We start from the raw sequence: 19,073 nt of genomic DNA on the forward strand, positions 1-19,073 counted from the left end.
CGCCTGTATACCGTGGCACCGCCCTGGAACAACTCCACCTCAGTCTGACCTTGCAGCTGCCGCCTGTATACCGTGGCACCGCCCTGGAACAACTCCACCTCAGCCTGACCTTGCAGCTGCCGCCTGTATACCGTGGCACCGCCCTGGAACAACTCCACCTCAGCCTGACCTTGCAGCTGCCGCCTGTATACTGTGGCACCGCCCTGGAACAACTCCGCTTCTGGAGTTCGATTGGACAAAGGAGAGTCACACAGGTCAGACGCACGGTCACGTATTCCTACCAAAGAGCCTAAAGGAGGAGGATATTGTAATATTATAACTTTGTAAGTATTCACCTGCCGACTGCGGTATGTATAAAGTCCCTGTTGTATTGGATATACTTTGCTCATGCAGAGCCTGTGGTTGATTGGTAACAATTCCGGCTCTTGACCCATACTGTAGCTTAGATGACTTCCTTCCAGAGACTGGGGTTCAATCCCCACATCCAGCATTCTCGCTGTATCTCCCACTTGCCTTTCTCCCCCTCCGATCTCCTAACTGAATGCCTGATTGCATTCTCAAAATATGAAAAGGAGAGAGAGTTCCACTGTCCCATCAAACAGTCAGCCCTATTATGAGATTGGATGGCTTTGGACTGATCACCCTGACATTTTGGGGTCAGGGTCTGGCTGCAGAGGTGGAGAGGTGCCAGCAGCACCATTTGTTTTAGTGGTGCCCAAGGCCCTGACAGAGGCGGAGGACTTCGGCGATGCTGACGTACGTGGGGAAGTCAGTGCTGACACTAGCGTGATTGCGTTCAAATAAATGGTGTGGGGGTTGTAGGGAATGGCTGCTGCTCTAGGCCTGCTATCACTAGGTCAGCTCTTTTCTATTCTCAATATACTGTGTATTAGCTATGAGGCCGGCAGAGATTGGTCAGTGGTGTTCTTTGATGACGATAACTACAATGATGATTTTGGATTGAAGATTCACACATTTTCGGACTTCCATACATCTGTCGTCACACTGGACAGAATAAAGGAAGGGACAATGACATCTTCTCTTCCTGCTCCGCTGCTCCAGACACCTATTCACAGGAATCTTCCCTTCTCTCTCTCTTCTCTCACCCTAAGTTTTGATGTGGAGAATGGGCTGCCGGTGGGACGCAGCCCTCTGGACCCCCAGGCCAGCCCCAGCTCCGGCCTGGTCCTGCAGGCCAACTACCCCCACAGCCAGCGCCGCGAGTCCTTCCTCTACCGCTCCGACTCAGACTTTGACCTCTCACCAAAAGCCATGTCCCGCAACTCCTCCATGGCCAGTGAGCTGTAAGTACCATTGGACCAAAGTGATGCATGACCCTCCTAACCTTAACCCTTCTCCAGGCCCTTTCCTTTTCTCTCTCTCTCTCTCTCTCTCTCTCTCTCACTCTCACTCTCACTCTCACTCTCTTTCTGAATTGTTTTTTCTGACCTTCTGTCTCTCTTTTTGCCATTGTTGCTCTCCCCCCACCCTTGCTGTTTCACTAACCAATGTCTACTCTCTTATATTTATACTGTCATAGCTAACCCTTCAACTATGATTCCCGCAGAGGTCCCTAAAAACATAACCTTCCTGTCTCGTATTGTTGATGTTTGTTTCTGGAGATCGGAGGCCATGTCACAGTCTGTTTACCCATGTCAAGTCTAGCTTAGTCACTGGACTCTCGCTCTGTCTTTAAAGGGAAGAGGGCTTGAAGCACTGGGAAGTCAGTTGGCTGCCGCGGTGAGAGATGCGTGTGACACATTTTTTCTATTTAACTTCCCCTTTAAGGACCCACTGCGTTTGCAGGTTTCAGACACTTCCTTCCCTCACAAACCCCTTAACCCCTCCACACACCCCCACCCACCTCCTGCCCCAACACATAACCTTTAACCCCCCTGCCCATACACACACATGCACACATCCCTTACCCCATTTTCCTCCTGAACCATCCCCAAAAGAAAAACTCCACAGGCCTTGCATCTGGGTTGAGCCTGCTGCTGTTTGTGTGCTGCATGGATAGCCTGAGGCCTATAATCTTAACAGAAAGGCTCGACCACAAGACCACACATTATGTGCATGATAATGCCCCCAGAGCACAGTTTCAAAGGTTTTTTTTTTTTTTTTTCCCCACAGTTCTTACACTCAGTTGTGTGCATGTCACTTGTTTCCTCTCCATGTGTCCAATGTGTTAACTGGATACAGGATATATGGGTGTTAAAGGCTGCATTTAAGACGCCCATTGCTTTACACTCAGGGCGTACCATAGAGCCCCAGTATACAGTATATTATATCAATATTGCCCTTGTAATATGGTGATATTCTGTTCTTCACCTATTTGTTGAAGATGTAGTATCTAACCCAGTGTTTTTGTTTTCTTCTGTCCTTTTAGACATGGAGAAGACATGATTGTGACACCATTTGCACAGGTCAGTGCTATGTTCATGCGTTTTCTCTTTAAGTGCATGGTAATACACTGCATTATTGTGTGCAGTACAGTGAGCCAGCCTTCTGTACTTCTTGCGTGGAAAATCATGTGATGCACAGTGCTGTCTTGGTGGTGTTTTAAGAGTTAGGGCGCCATTCATTACACACAAACACACACACATGAAATGCTTTATTTCAATCCACAAAGCACATTACAGTCGGGAAGGATTCAAACATTTCAAAGGTCTGAACACACGGGCCTACTTTAACGTAGCTGTGACGACATCTGTGCTCCAGCGATACTCTTCCAACCCAGACCACCGGCTTTTGCTGCAATAACCCATCTGCACGGAGCGTGTGTCACAACTCAACTAGGGTTACAAAACATGTGAGGAGTCCAATATTGACGTGCGTCGAAGCAGAGCCGGACAGATGTCAAATCTTCAAGGGTTTGGAAAGGAGAGATCTTTTATGGGCCGACTGCCTCCAGATTTTTCACCGGGGTGACATTTTGAACTCGGAGCAGTATTGAGTTGCAACATGAAGGCACACGAAGTACCTGAGACAGGTGTTTAGGGATGTTTTGTGCCCCTGCGCATTTCAGTGTCTCACTAGAGCTCACGTGTGTGATAGGTGTATGATGCCTGAGTGGCGGCAGGTAGCCTAGCGGTAAAGACTGTTGGGCCAGTAACCGAAAGGTCGCTGGTTTGAATCCCCAAGCTGTCTTGAATCCCCTTGAGCAAGGCACTTAACCCTAATTTCTGCTGTAAGTCGCTTTGGATAAGAGCGTCTGCTAAATTTCTAAAATGTACAATTATGTACGACCTGCACAGGCCAAAGACAGAGACATTAGCCTGGTCCCAGTACTTTTTGTGCAGTATAGCCAACTGGTCATTGTCACGATAGGTGCAGGCTATAGAACCCAAACAGATCTGGCACCAGGCTACAGAGCCATAGGCAGAGTTTGATCAACTACCCTCTATGTTGGCATCAAAGTTCCAAAACTGTAACATTCTGATTTTAATTTGATTGTCTTGTGACAGACATAGCTCCCATTAAAAATCGAAAAACCCAAACGAAATCTTATGTTTTAGGAAATCCGGATATTGTGCGTAGAATATCATGGGCATAATGCATCATACCACTAAATCAGTGTCCCTTCCACCCTCTCTCTTTAGGTGCTCGCCAGTCTCCGAACAGTCAGAAGCAACTTTGCCGTCATAACTCATCTGCAGGATCGGCCCAACAGGCGGCCATCAGGCAGCAACCCTCCCTCAATGCCTACTCATACCAAGCCAAGCATACCAGGTCAATAGGTTACGCATCTGATCATAACTCTTACATTACTTCACAACAGTTGGTTTTGTTGTTCCCTAGTGTCTGCTGCTCTCTGTGAAAATAATAAGTTCACAAGAACTGAAAATACAGCTTGGCCTACGATCAAACCATAAGATTGGTTTGATGTTACTGCCACAATTGCAAGTATTGTTTATCTGTCAGCTTTACGTTGGTAAGGGCAGTGCAGTGAGAATGCAAAGATGTGAAGAGACATACAGAAAAATATCTGTTTCTATCTCCATCCTTTTGGGGGGGGGGGGGGTTGACAAATGTAGACACTGGTCCTATTTTCTTTGGCAATCCAAAATGCCATAGCTCGATACAAGTACTCAGGAGGACATTTGTAGTATTTGAAGCTGCCATGGTTTGATAATTAGTTTCCACTGATAACAAACCAGAGAAAATCTGCAATAAATGTCTAGACAATTAATTGTATAGTCTCTGGTTTGAAAAGGAGCTGTACAGTCTGATGCCAGATAACTGAACACAGGGGTCAGGGCCACAGTCTGTGGGACTAGGGTAAAATAAAGAGAAAGTGATCACGCCTGCATAGCAGTGGGAAGTAGGGGTGCTGCAGCACCCCCTGATTAATAAAAAAAAAAGTAAAAATTAAAGTAAATATTTTTTCCACAAAAGTAGTACACTGGGCATATACTATTCCTGTATTAGCGGACCGATATAGACATCTGTAGCGGGCAAAAAATGTTTTCAGCATCTCAGCTTTGCAAAAATTTTTTTTTAAAGATAATTAAGATATTTATCTTGCAGGGGTCAACAGTTGGAATTGTAAGAGTTGTTGCCCTGTCCCTTTCTCTGTGATCATCATTCTAATGGAATCCAGAAAGAACAAAACTCTGTCCTCAAACATTTACATCAAAAGGTTCAAAGTTATGGGAAATGACCCAAAACATCCACATCAAATTCAATATTTTTCTTGATCAAATAACATGGAAAACAATCACTTTTTGTTCAGTATTAATTTACCATCCTTACAAACCACTTAATGTAAATGTACATTACTGTATTGTACATAGGCTGGTCATGTAGGTTTATACCTGTAGACGTTCCATCACCATGAAGAAAAACAATGCACAATACAGTAATTGAGACATCAAGTGGTTTGTGATGATGTGGCGCAGTTGGTAGAGCATGGTGCTTGGAACAGTAGGGTTTTGGGTTCGATTCCCACTGGGGGACCAATATGAAAATGTATGCACTCACTACTGTAAGTTGCTCTGGATAAGAGTATCTACTAAAATGGAAAAGGAATTAATATACTATTTCAGTTTCCACATAGAAATAAGTTGCATTTGCAAAGTACTGTATTTCAAGAAACTAGAAAACATAAGCTATTTGAAGCAGGTATTATCAAATTAACTGTTTTCTACAGATAATTATCAGACTAAAATTAAAAATTCTGATAAACACTGAAATACAATGCATTTAGTTTTTTTTAAATCCACAAAAGTAGTGCACTGGACCTTTACTCGTCCTGTATTAGTGGACGATATAGATGTCTATGCACCCCCCCCCCCCCCCCCCCCCCCCCTTGTTTGAGGGTTTGGACATGAACCAAAGGATCTGGGGCTCAGTCTAGACTAGGGTCTGGATGGGATGGTCTCTGGTGGTCTCTCAGGGCTTTAACATCATAATGACCTTTGACCCCCTCAGAGGAGCCCTACCAGAAGCTGGCCATAGAGACACTGGAGGAGCTGGACTGGTGTCTGGACCAGCTGGAGACCCTGCAGACCCGTCACTCAGTCAGCGAGATGGCTTCCAACAAGGTGAGCTGTGTTGCATTTGAACTGAGCCTCATCTACAGTAAAAACCTGGGAATGATTGCTTAAAGCAGTGGTATTCAAACTTTTTCAGCAGGGACCCCATTTTTTCCCCTCTAATTTCTCACAACCCCACCCCACCCCAATTTGATGACACAACCGTAAAATTGGTCAATTTTGATTTTTACATGAACAAATAACCTTAAATTCATTGCATTTGAATCTCTTATCAAAATGAAAAGAAACCAATAAATACATTTTTACTCAATAAAATTTTATTTTTTCAAATTATCTTTCTCAAAAACAGTTGTATATTATCCCATACAATAACGTGACCCCACTGCACTTCCCCCGTGAACCCACTAAGGGTCGCGAACCCAAATTTGAATACCATTGCCCACAGCACCTTTCATCGCTCTCATCAGTATCACATTGCCCTTTGTTCATGTCAATCACATGTCTTATGTTTAAGATTTACAAAGTGATGTTATTCTTTACCTGTACAGTATATTAGATTGGAGAATTCAGTTCCTGGTGTAGCATATGCTGTTTTCCTTAATGCATCAAGACAGTGGTTGATTGAAGTGATATGATGCTTTTGTTCGCTATGCTATCTCAATAGCTTTTGAAAATGGCACAGTATACAGTGCATTCGGAAAGTATTCAGACCCCTTGACTTTTTCCACATTTTGTTATATTACAGCCTTATTCTAAAGTGGATTAAACTATTATTTTTCCCTCATCAATCTACACACAATACACCATAATGACAAAGCGAAAACAGGTATTTAGAATTTTTGAAAATGTATTAAAATTAAGGTATTCAAGTATTAAACCCCTTTGCTATGAGAATCGGAATTGAGCTCAGGTGCATCCTGTTTCCATTGATCATCCTTGAGATTTTTCTACAACTTGAGGTCCCACAGTTGACAGTGCATGTCAGAGCAAAAACCAAGCCATGAGGTCGAAGGAATTGTCCGTGGAGCTCCGAGACAGGATTGTGTCGAGGCACAGATCTGGGGAAGGGTACCAAAACATTTCTGCAGCATTGAAGGTCCTCAAGAACACAGTGGCCCCCATTTTTAAATGGAAGAAGTTTGGAACCACCAAGACTCTTCCTAGAGCTGGCCGCCCAGCCAAACTGAGCTCAGGGAGGTGACCAAGAACCTGATGGTCACTCTGACAGAGCTCCAGATTTGTTCTGTGGAGATGGGAGAACGCTCCAGAAGGACAACCTTCTCTGCAGCACTACACCAATCAGGCCTTTATGGCGTGGCGAAACGGAAGCCGCTCCTCAGTAAAAGGCACATGACAGCCCTCTTGGAGCCAAAGGCACCTAAAGGACTCAGACCACGAAAAACAAGATTATCTGGTCTGATGAAACCAAGATTGAACTCTTTGGCCTGAATGCCAAGCGTCGCGTCTGGAGGAAATCTGGCACCATCCCTACAGTGAATCATGGTGGTGGCAGCATCTTGCGGTGGTGATGTTTTTCAGTGGCAGGGACGGGGAGACTAGTCAGGATCGAGGGAAAGATGAAAGGTGCAATGTACAGAGAGATCCTTGATGAAAACCTGCTCCAAAGCTCTCAGACTGGGGCGAAGGTTCACCTTCCAACAGGACAACGACCCTAAGCACACAGCCAAGACAACGCAGGAGTGGCTTCGGGACAAGTCTCTGAATGTCCTTGAGTGGCCCAGCCAGTGCCCGGACTTGAGCCCGATCTAACATCTCTGGATAGACCTGAAAATAGCTGTGCAGTGATGCTCCCCATCCAACCTGACAGAGGATCTGCAGAGAAAAATGGGAGAAACTCCCCAAATACAGGTGTGCCAAGCTTGTATCGTCATACCTAAGACTCAAGGCTGTAATCACTGCCAAAGGTGCTTCAACAAAGTACTGAGTAAAGGGTCTGAATACTTATGTAAATGTGATATTTCAGTTTTTTTTGTTGATACATTTGCAAAGATTTCTAAAAACCTGTTTTTGCTTTGTCATTATGGGGTATTGTGTATAGATTTAATCCATTTTAGAATAAGGCTGTAACGTAACAACATTTTGAAAAAGTCAAGGGTCTGAATACATTCTGAATGCACTGTAACAGCTGGAATGCCAAGGTCAAGGAAATGTCTAATAGACATAATAATAATAATAGATTTCATTTGTATAGCGATTTTCGGTTCTGGGTGGAAGATCTTCCACAGTCATCCACAGAGGGAGGTGGAAGTCCAACGGGTCACATCATATGTCTGATCCACTCTCCATGCGCACCTTCCTCACCCGCACCATCCATTTCTCTTCCAACTGAGGCCCAGATGAAGAGTGGAGGACCAGATGAAGGGTTGAGCTGGGGGGAAACGATGGTCAGATCCAGGGGGGAAACTAGTCAGAAACCAGGACACCTTTTTCCATCCCCAGTCATAGACTCCTTGGTAAACTCCTCCGAAAACATGTATTACCCACCTGGGTGAAGCCATGCAGCCACTAAGCTTGAGGCGCTTGAAGCTCACTACAGTCAACACTACAGTCCACCTTGAAACAAAACCATTGTGGAAAAACTTTAGTGATCCTCTGCCATATACAACAGTCTCCAAGCCTCTGCCATCTCGTTGTTTCAAATGAAAACAGTCAGTTCAGTTGGTAAAATAACTGACTTGCCAGTCTTGCACTACTGTGGATCAATATATAAACGCAACATGCAACAATTTCAAAGATTTTACTGAGTTACAGTTCATATAAGGAAATCAGTCAATTGAGATACATTCATTAGGCCCTAATCTATGGATTTTACATGACTGGGAATACAGATACCTTAAAAAAAAGGTGGGGCGTTGATCAGAAAACCAGCCATATCTGGTGTGACCACCATTTGCCTCATGCAGTGCGACACATCTCCTTCGCATCGAGTTGATCAGGCTGTTGATTGTGGCCTGTGGAATGTTTTCCAACTCCTCTTCAAGGGCTGTGCGAAGTTGCTTGATATTGGCAGGAACTGGAACACGCCATTGTACAGGTCGATCCAGAGCATCCCTAACATGCTCAATGGGTGACATGTCTGAATATGCAGGCCATGGAAGAACTGGGAAATGTTCAGCTTCCAGGAATTGTGTACAGATCCTTGTGATATGGGGCCGGTCGTGCATTATCATGCTGAAACATGAGGTGATGGCAGTGGATGAATGGCACGACAATGGGCCAATTGCACGCTCCAAAACTTGAGACATCTGTGGCATTGTGTTGTGTGCCAAAACTGCACATTTTAAAGTGGCCTTTTATTGTCCCCAGCACAAGGTGCACCTTTCTAATTATCATGCTGTTTAATCAGCTTCTTTATATGCCGCACCTGTCAGGTGGATGGATTATCTTGGCAAAGGAGAAATGCTCACTAACAGGGATGTAAACAAATTTGTGCACAATATTTTTGAGAAATAAGCTTTTTGTGCATATGGAACATTTCTGGGATATTTTATTTCAGCTCATGAAACATGGGACCAACACATACATGTTGCATTTATATTCTGGTTCAGTGTATATACAATCAAAACTTCATTAGCTAACAAAATAAAAATAAATACAAATTCTGTCCAAAAACACCTAAAACTATTAAAATATGTACAATATTTACAGAGCTTTCTGTGTATGCAACCTCACGGCGCCATGGTAACCACAGATTCACAGATATGACCACTTATTATTTGGACCCTCCACCAAGTAGGTCTTGTAGGCAGTTGAACTGCTGCTGCATTCTCCCTCTGCTTAAAATGTGGGCATACAAAGAGGATTGGGGCTGATGCACACGCCCTCCCATTCAGACACAAACACACACCAACACATGAATGGAGCCCATCCTTCCCATTGAAGGAGTTAACCAGTCGCATCAATTCCCATCCCTTCTTTCCACTCCACTCCTCCTGGATGCATTATGTATCCCCCTCTCTCTCTCATCCTCCACCTCTCACACTCCCCTCCCCTTTACACCCACAACCAATCAGATCCCTCGCATCCCTCCAGCCTCTGTAGCTGATTGGCTAGGGGGCATCCCGCATGTAGGCAGTTCAAGGGGAGATACACACAGGGAGGGAGAGACTTTCCTCGCTCATACTCTTCCCATCCCTCCCTCCCTCCTTCTATCTTTCACTCCTTCCTCTCGGTCTCTGTGTTTACATTGAGAGTGTGATGGTGGATGAAGGAGCAGCAGTCAGCCATGCGCTCTGGTGTCCTGCACCTAACTGGACTGTCTGTCCCCTTGCCCTGCACCGCCCGTCCCCCATGTCCCCTCTGTGCCCTCTGTCCTCCTTACTCAGCTCAGGGCTACGGGCACACCTCGTCTTTGGCTGACGACTGTTAGATCTTTTCCCCTCTTTCAATCTCGGACCTACGGACTGTCAGGTTGTGACGAACCTGTAGACCCATAGAATCTCTTACTGGATTTTATTCACCCGAGTTGGTTTTTATTGCTCGCTCGTCTTTGTTTTTGATTGAACATGTGTCCACTGGGTTGCCCGAAGTCACTTTGTTCTCTGTGTCTTGGACACTCATACAGGTGAGTGCACGGGAATGTGTGGGCTCAAGGTGTAAGGCTGTCAGAATTTCATTTTCTGTTATTGCATTGCAAACTTCTTAATGGGTCTGCATAACGATAAGTGTGCTTTGGTGCACTGTAGAACAGTATGGTTTTGGATGTATCTGTGTTTTAGCATATTATGTCAGTGAGATGGTACACTACAAAAGTATGTGGACACCTGCTTGTTGAACATCTCATTCCAAAATCATGGGTATTCATATGGAGTTGGTCCCCCCTTTGCAGCTATAACAGCCTCCACTCTTCTGGGAAGGCTTTCCACTAGTTGGAACATTGCTGCGTGGACTTTCTTTCATTCAGCCACAAGAGCATTAGTGAGGTTAGGTATTGATGTCAGGCGATTAGGCCTAGCTCGCAGTCGACGTTCCAATTCATCCCAAACGTGTTCGATGGGATCAGGGCTCTGTGCAGGCCAGTCAAGTTCTTCCACACCGATCTCGACAAACATGGGGTCAGGGCTCTGTGCAGGCCAGTCAAGTTCTTCCAAACCGATCTCGACAAACCATTTCTGTATGGACCACACTTTGTGTATTGGGGCATTGTCATGCTGAAACAGGAAAGGGCCTTCCCCAAACTGTTGCCACAAAGTTGGAAGTACAGAATCATCTAGAATGCCATTCTATGCTGCAGTGTTAAGATTTCCCTTCACTGGAACTAAGGGGCCTAGCCCGAACCATGAAAAACAGCCCCAGACTATTATTCCTCATCCACCAAACTTTACAGTTGGCACTATTTATTGGGGCAGGTAGCGTACTCCTGGCATCCGCCAAACCCAGATTCGTCCGTTGGACTGCCAGATGGTGAAGCGTGATTCATCACTCCAGAGAACCCGTTTCCACTGCTCCAGAGTTCAATGGCAGAGAGCTTTACACTCCAGATTGCATGGCTGTGTGCTCAATTTTATACACCGTAACAAATAGCCGAATCCACTATTTTGAATGGGTGTCCACATACTTTTGGCTAAGTAGTGTATAAAACTGCCTATTATTGTCTAGACAAGTTATCACATATTGTGTGTGTACACACATGCCTGTTTCCCTGTGAGTACACTACACGTTCCGTCCTATATGTGTGTGTGTGTGTGTGTGTGTGTGTGTGTGTGTGTGTGTGTGTGTGTGTGTGTGTGTGTGTGTGTGTGTGTGTGTGTGTGTGTGTGTGTGTGTGTGTGTGTGTGTACATGCACCGTCTCCTTTAAGACCATATGGTGGTTTGTATGGCTGGCGTTGTGCGCTCCGCCATCTCGTAACCACGTGATTACATAATTTGCTGAGCCCAGCTGAAGACGTTGTGCCCTCCCTTCCCAATGCCCTACTCTCAATGAACCATTCACTGAGCACGGCTGCCTCTGTGTACCAAGATTCGCCATGGCAACCACACTGCTCTGTCTAAAAAATAATGTCCCCCTTCTTTCTGTCTGGACTGTGTGCTGCACTGTCTGCTAGTGATATGGCTATATTTCTCTGGTTTTTCCATTTATCCCCATTCATGGAATGACTGTGTCCCTGCAGATGGAAAATACCCACAGAGCTAATTCAGCTAAACATGGTGCAATATTTGTTGTGCATGTGTTTAGTATGAAATAAACAACAACAAAATGTGTGATGCACTGAATAGACTTGGGGTTTGTATGAGGTTGTGTCATGATAGAAGTTACTGATTCATTTTCTGGTCTTGATATAATTGTGTCTTACTTGACTACTATTAGTCTATTGATATCTAATTTCACACATTTTATTTTGATGTAATCAAGGAAATCAATACTGTCATTTGATTTACTCATTATTTACTCCTGACACCTTAAATGTGTGATGTAAAAAAGATCACACCAAACATGTAAAAAAAAAAAACATTTTTTTTTTTTTTTGTTTAAGAAATCTTGAACTCTGCTTTTGTTTTATTAATTTATCATTTCACAAATTGTTTATGCAAAAAGAGAAGTCAGTCATCCACATTAAAGTGTGAGAAGAACTCTAATGCTGCTAAACTTGTTCTACTGAGGCATTTTCTACTTTCCACACGGAACAGTATATCCATGTATGAACTTGTGTCACTGATGCCTGGTGTCTGATCTTGTCCCCCAGTTCAAAAGGATGCTGAACAGAGAGCTCACCCAGTTGTCAGAAACCAGCCGGTCAGGAAACCAAGTCTCAGAGTTTATCGCCAGCACTTTCCTTGGTGAGTGACAACAGCGCTCCTGAATGGCTCCTGAACATGCATTAAAATGGCCACGCAAGGTATTCATTTTGACTCTACTGACAAATAGGAATTGATGTAAAGCATTCATCCTGCTCAAATTCTTTTACGTAATACAATATTTATTTGCTTTATAAGGCGTTATACAGCCTTGGTCATAATGCTTTATAAATGTAGTCAAAGATGTTCATGAGTTGTGCATTATTATGAAGAGGGTATTCATAGGAAATTCTCACGGACAGGCCGTATCTATGAAAGGAATCGCAGGATCATGTTGTCTGATGCAAAGTTTAAGGGATATTTATTACAAATACATGGCCAGGCTGAAAATAACAAACACATGGTACGGGTGGCAATAAGAAGGCCTCCTCACAGACACACCTTCACTCATGTTCTCCCATGCCTTGAACCAGGAGACTTGAAGCCCCACCTCATAGCACTCCACTATATACCATTCCCACTGGTCACAGGTGCAGTTCGTCACCTGTGATGAGGGAAGAGAGAGAAAGGGAACAAAGAGAGAACAAATGATAGCACAACATAATGACGTTTCATCTCACATTCATGCAAATACTTAAGAATAATGTATCAGGGTGAAATTATGAAAGTATGCCTATAACTAACTGTACGTTGATGAAATATGGATTCTGGTACTGATCAGTAAAATAAAGGACAAACATTCATACATCCACTCTCATACTCAGCGCCCCTTCTAGGTTTTTATTTTTATTTAACTAGGCAAGTCACTTAAGAACAAACGCTTATTTACAATGACGGCCTACCCCGGCCAAACCCAGACGACGCTGGGCCAATTGTGTGCCACCCTATGGGACACCCAATCACGGCTGGATGTGATACAGCCTGGATTCGAACCAGGGACTGTAGTGACGCCACTTGCACTGACTGTTGCGCCACTCTAGCTAGAGATAGCAGGCACCCATAAGTATTCAGACCCTTTACTCAGTAATTTGTTGAAGCACCTTTCGCAACGATTACAGCCTTGAGTCTTCTTGGGTATGATGCTACAAGCTTGTCACAGCTGTATTTTGGGAGTTTGGCCCATTCTTCTATGTAGATCCTCTGAAGCTCTGTCAGGTTGGATGGGGAGCGTCGCTGCACGGATATTTTCAGGTCTCTCCAGAGATGTTAGATCAGGTTGAAGTCCGGGCACTGGCTGGGCCACTCAATGACATTCAGAGACTTGTCCCGAAGCCACTTCTGCGTTGTCTTGGCTGTGTCATTAGGGTCCTGTTGGAAGGTGAACCTTCACACCAGTCTGAGGTCTTGAGTGCTCTGGAGCAGGTTTTCACCAAGGATCTCTCTGTAATTTGCTTTGTTCATCTTTCCCTCGATCCTGACTAGTCTCCCAGTCCCTGCTGCTGATAAATATCCCCACAGCATTATGCTGCCACCACCATGCTTCACTGTAGGGATGGTGCCAGGTTTCCTCCAGACGTGATGCTTGGCATTCAGGCCAAAGGGTTAAATCTTGGTTTCATCAGACCAGAGAATCTTGTTTCTCATTGTCTGAGAGTCCTTTTGGTGCTTTTGGCAAACTTTTGGCTGTTATGTGCCTTTTACTGAGGAGTGGCTTCTGTCTGACCACTCCACCATGAAGGCCTGATTTGTGGAGTGCTGCAGAGAAGGTTGTACTTCTGGAAGTTTCTCCCATCTCCACAGAGGAACTCTAGAGCTCTGTCAGAGTGACCATCGGGTTCTTGGTTACTTCCCTGACCAAGGCCCTTCTCCCCCGATTGCTCAGTTTGGCCGGGTGGCCATCTCTAGGAAGAGTCTTAGTGGTTCCAAACTTCTTCCATTTAAGAATGTTGGAGGCCACTGTGTTCTTGGGGACCTTCAATGCTGCAGAAATGTTTTGGTACTTTTCCCCAGATCTGTGCCTCGACACAGTCTCAGAGTTCTACAAACAATTCCTTTGACCTCATGGCTTGGTTTTTGCTTTGACATGCACTTTCAGTGAAATAATCTGTCTGTAAACAATTGTTGGAAAAATGACTTGTGTCATGTACAAAGTAGATGTCCTAACCGACTTGCCAAAACTATAGGTTGTTAACAAGAAATTTGTGGAGTGGTTGAAAAACGAGTTGATGACTCCAACCTAAGTGTATGTAAACTTCCGACTTCAACTGTATTCTTATTTATAATAAAAGTTGTGCCCTTGCATAGAGTACACAAATATGCATATTTAGTCATGCATGTCTACTAGCCTATTAGCATGGCATTCCTGGACACATTGTGTGGCATTGCCATGGAGACCATAATATTATTACACTGCCTTTTGCGTCAGGACGGGTATGATCGTAAATTCCCTCTGGAGTGCCGTAGTATGCTCTGGGCGTTCGTAAATTCAGAGCTTATTGATCCGAGATGTTGCTCGTTCGTAAATCCATCAGTTATTCTGCGCTCTGAAATCGGAGTAGATAGTCAGAGCGAATTTACGAATGCACACTTTAACTAATAATGTGGCAGAACAACTGCCCCCTCTCATTGCAGCCACGGAAGTTCAAGACCGACCGTGGTACTGCAGGCATTGTTAGCAGAAGCAGAAAAATTGCAATCATTTTGTGTAATAAAAACATTCTAAATAAATACAAATCAAAGACAACTCTAATTCAAGTGAACAGGAGCTTTCACACTAAACGATAACTACAAAAAGAGTGGAGGACGATAACAATAGCTATCATTTGGATAATTTTCTGAGTGATTCCCCCGACGATAAAACATTAACAACCAATCAAAAAGTTGTTCTATAGAAGCATTATTGGTTCCTGGAGCACGAGGCGAGAAGGCAGAACGCACGGTAAACTTGCCTGATATAGGATGAATTGAGAGAATGATGATCCACAACAAACTTGCATATCAGTATGAGAAGGCCATATTTTCAGATAGTGTATTTTTTCTTCTTCTTTTTCACATTTTAAATTGCATTTTATTATACATCTCCCATTTGGCATCTCTTTTTTTTGTTATTTTTTAATTTATTTTATTCATAATTCAAAAATCAACTTACATTGCTACATCAAACATGTCTAACAAAACACAGGTATAAACAAGAAAATACTCACAACATACAAAAAATATCAATAAAATAATACAAAAAATAAACAATTTTAGTGCAATTGTATTCACTCAGAAAAAAGGTTATTATAATGATTCAGGAAGATGTTATTCTTGTTGGTATTCACTAGGGTTAATGTTTTAATAAGATAGATGAATTCAATCAGAAAAAAATTGTAATTTTGGTATAGAATTTTTGAATTTTTGTTTGTGTATGGATAGTGTATGTTAACGCACGATACATCCCGACAAAATACGCACTATGACTGGCCTGCTAATGTGTCTTTCTAGACCTTGCAAACTGTCTAAAAGACTAGGCTAGATTATTATTATTTCGTAATGAAACATGCGTTCAAAACGGTTATTGAAATGACATATTCAATGCAGTTAACAGCCTAGACTAGAATGATTTACTCACTAGAAAATAATCTAATAAAATGCATTATTGGATTGTGTTGATATAGCCTATGTATGATCATTTTCTTGTCCCCACAGCCTGGGGAGCACACAGTAGCCTATCCCTGGCTACTTGTCATTTCATTATCTGATTTTTTTTTTTAATTCACTGTGTAAAGTCATTGGGTAAAGGCTATTCACTGTAATATTAGGCCTAATATTTAGCTAATTCATTTAGGCTACACTTCTGTAGTCTGTCTTCATGGGTCCTTTCAGCTACAGGCAGCTATTCTTTAGCTCTTGGAGTCCCAGGAAAAGCTAGACTACATTAGCTTGAATGATTAGTCTGCTAATGTACCTTTCTGGACCTTGTAAACTGTAGAGAATAGATCCATAACTGATCCAAATGGTTGCAAAATCAGGCCTTGGCTGGATGCAGTTATTTCAGCATGAAGCATTCAAAACAGAACGTTTGAGCGGTTATTCAAATTAGCCTACATAGCTGTGGTTTACAGCCCTAGACAATAATTGTGTACTCAATTGATAACAATAAAAAAAAAAATCCACATTGCACTGTGTTGCAGCCTAGGTAGAAAATGGTATTGTCTAAAAAACGTAGGCCTAATCAATAGTGGAGCTTTGCGTGCCCGGGGACTGCAAAGCGCAGCCTGGATGAACACACTGATCTGCCATTTTATAATCTGTCAACTTTTTTTTCTTTCACTTTGACAGGTAAATATGTATAGCCCTAGTATTTAGCTAATGAATGGCCTGTCTAGCTAATATTTAGCTTCTTACTTCGGCTACACAACTCTAGCCTCTTTCTCTTCCAGCCGTTCCCGTGTGCAATTGGCTATATGGAGGCAAGCCTCTCCGCTATTCCTCTTCTCTTGAAATCCCAGGAAAAGCTATAGGCTACAAAAGCTATAAGACATTCAAGATATTTTATACTATGCCTAGTAGCCTTTTTGTGGAGAGAAGCAGGGCTGCTGATTGCTGAATGTAAAATAGGTCTAGGCCAAATTAACTGTTGTGGACATTTTAGGAGTGCGCATTGGTGTGATGTTTGGCCAGTGACGATAGCATTATTGCACTGATGCATTGCAAATGATTGCACAGGATATACAGAGAGATGAGCACAGTGAAAAAGAAGATTCAAACGAATTGACAACCATTCGAAAAATGGAAATCACATCCAACCGCTTAAGCAACGAGGCAAGCAATAACATGATGTAAAATATATATATAGGCTAAACAGCATTTGTTGTAAAATTGCTACATTTAAATACGAGTTTCTATATTATTTTTCATTACATTTACATTGAAGGACAATTTGCAGTTGTCACTATGACAATGAACACACACTGAATGGTCTGTGTTACCACATTATTAATATGCCTACAGCCTGCAGTAGGATGCGTTGATCAGTTGATTGACAGGTGTAGGCTACTGCAGAACAATCAATGCTAAATTGCCCGCTGTTGTGGATGCTCACCAAAGTTTATAGTTCTGTATAATGTTTTGTTATACAGTGCCTACAGAAAGTATTCATAGCCCTTGACTTATTCCATATTTTGTTGTTACAGCCTGAATTCAAAATGGATTAAATGGGTTTCCTTCTCACCCATCTACACACAATGCCTCATAATGACAAAGTGAAAACGTGTTTTTTGAAATGTTTGCAAATTTATTGCAAATAAAATACAGAAATCTAATTTACGTAAGTATTCACACCCCTGAGTCAATACATCTTGGATTCACCTTTGGCAGCGATTACAGCTGTGAGTCTTTCTGGATAAGTCTCTAAGGGCTTTGCACACCTGGATTGTAAAATATTTGCACATCATTCTTTAAAAAAGTTCTTCAAGCTCGGTCAAGTTGGTTGTTGATCATTGCTAAACAGCCATTTCAAGTCTTGCCATAGATTATCAAGCCGAGTTAAGTCAAAACTGTAACTAGGCCACTCAGGAACATTCAATGTCATCTTGGTAAGCAACTCCACACCACAAGAGCTCTATTTTCATGTCGTCTGACCATAGCACCGGTTCCAATCCAAGTGCCAATGCCATTTATCAAACTCCAGGCGGTGCTATGGTCAGATGACATGAAAATAGAGCTTGTTATATTTGTCACTGTCTGACTACCAGGAATCATTCTTGGTTGAGAGATTACATTTGCTGCAGAGTTATCGGTCGAAGCCGTATTCCTAGTCTAATTGATTTCTCACCTGATTTGTGATGGAAAAACATTAGATTAGCTATAGTTATTAATATTAACAATCATCAACTGTGTCCCCCTATATTGGTTGAAAGAAATCTCTATCTCTCTCTCTGTGTCTCTCTCTCTCTCTCTCTCTCTCTCTGTGTGTGCGTGTCTCTCTCTCTCTCTGTGTCTCTGTGTGTTTGTAGAAAAGCAGCAAGATGTGGAGATTATGTCTGGGCCTCTTAAAGACAAGGACAAGAAGAAGAGGCCCATGTCCCAGATTGTTGCGGTGAAGAAACCTGCCCTCAGCCCCAGCCTCGCCCCTACCCAGATCCCCCGCTTTGGGGTCACCACCCTCCATGAGGGTCTACTGGCAACGGTGGGTGCCAAGCCTACACACACTTACACAGACGGGCACAAACACACTCCAAGCTCAGTGGGTTAGAGCATGGTGTTGGCAGCTTAATGGTTTGTTTCCCGCATGGAGGACAGACCTTTGGATAAAAACGTCTGCTAAGTGACCGTATTATTATATGTGAAGAAAAACACATTACAGTCTCAAGTTTTATTGTCACATGCACAGGATACATCAGGTGTAAAACAGTACAGTGAATTGCTAAAATATAGTAATAAAGAAACAGTTATATACTGTACAGGTCTTGTATACAGGTCAGTGCAGTGCCAGTAGCGTTATTACAATGTGTAGGGGTACTGGAGCGAATGAGGAAGGAATGTACATGTAAAGTCGCTGGTAGCAGGATAAATACCAATGGTAATAATAATAATGCTAATAAACAATATAGCAGCATCGAATGGTAATCACTATAATTAATCAATACATTTTGGCAGCAGCGTATGTGGCGTATGCATGGTAATGAGTGAGTGTGCGAGGTGTCAGTAGGGATTGTGTGAGCATGAGTACGTCGGTATGTGTGAATGTGAAGAACGTCAGTGTAGGTGTGTGTAGCTGAGTGGTAGAGACCATTACTTGCTTTCACACTTCAGACATACTACAAATACTCTAGGAATCTCTTCATTCCATCCCTAAAATATTTTAGCGTTTTTAATGACTGGAGGGCTTACAA

The 19,073-nt window shown here is 43.0% G+C and overlaps 1 protein-coding gene across 5 annotated transcripts in view; it reads left to right on the forward strand.

The window, feature by feature from the left end:
- LOC115158102 (cAMP-specific 3',5'-cyclic phosphodiesterase 4D) overlaps positions 1-19,073 on the forward strand; it is a 166,665-nt gene that overhangs the window by 133,733 nt on the left and 13,859 nt on the right. For 4 of the 5 annotated variants that reach the window (XM_029706637.1, XM_029706640.1, XM_029706639.1 and 1 more), the window contains 7 exons: positions 1,113-1,304; positions 1,699-1,740; positions 2,390-2,426; positions 3,603-3,732; positions 5,434-5,546; positions 12,204-12,297; positions 18,195-18,367. In XM_029706637.1, the coding sequence (XP_029562497.1) occupies positions 1,113-1,304; positions 1,699-1,740; positions 2,390-2,426; positions 3,603-3,732; positions 5,434-5,546; positions 12,204-12,297; positions 18,195-18,367 (781 nt within the window). The remainder of the gene's footprint in view (positions 1-1,112; positions 1,305-1,698; positions 1,741-2,389; positions 2,427-3,602; positions 3,733-5,433; positions 5,547-12,203; positions 12,298-18,194; positions 18,368-19,073) is intronic. The other variant, XM_029706638.1, reaches the window with a different exon arrangement.

This window comes from Salmo trutta, chromosome 22, assembly GCF_901001165.1.
Source record: "Salmo trutta chromosome 22, fSalTru1.1, whole genome shotgun sequence".
NCBI classification, from domain to species: domain Eukaryota; kingdom Metazoa; phylum Chordata; class Actinopteri; order Salmoniformes; family Salmonidae; genus Salmo; species Salmo trutta.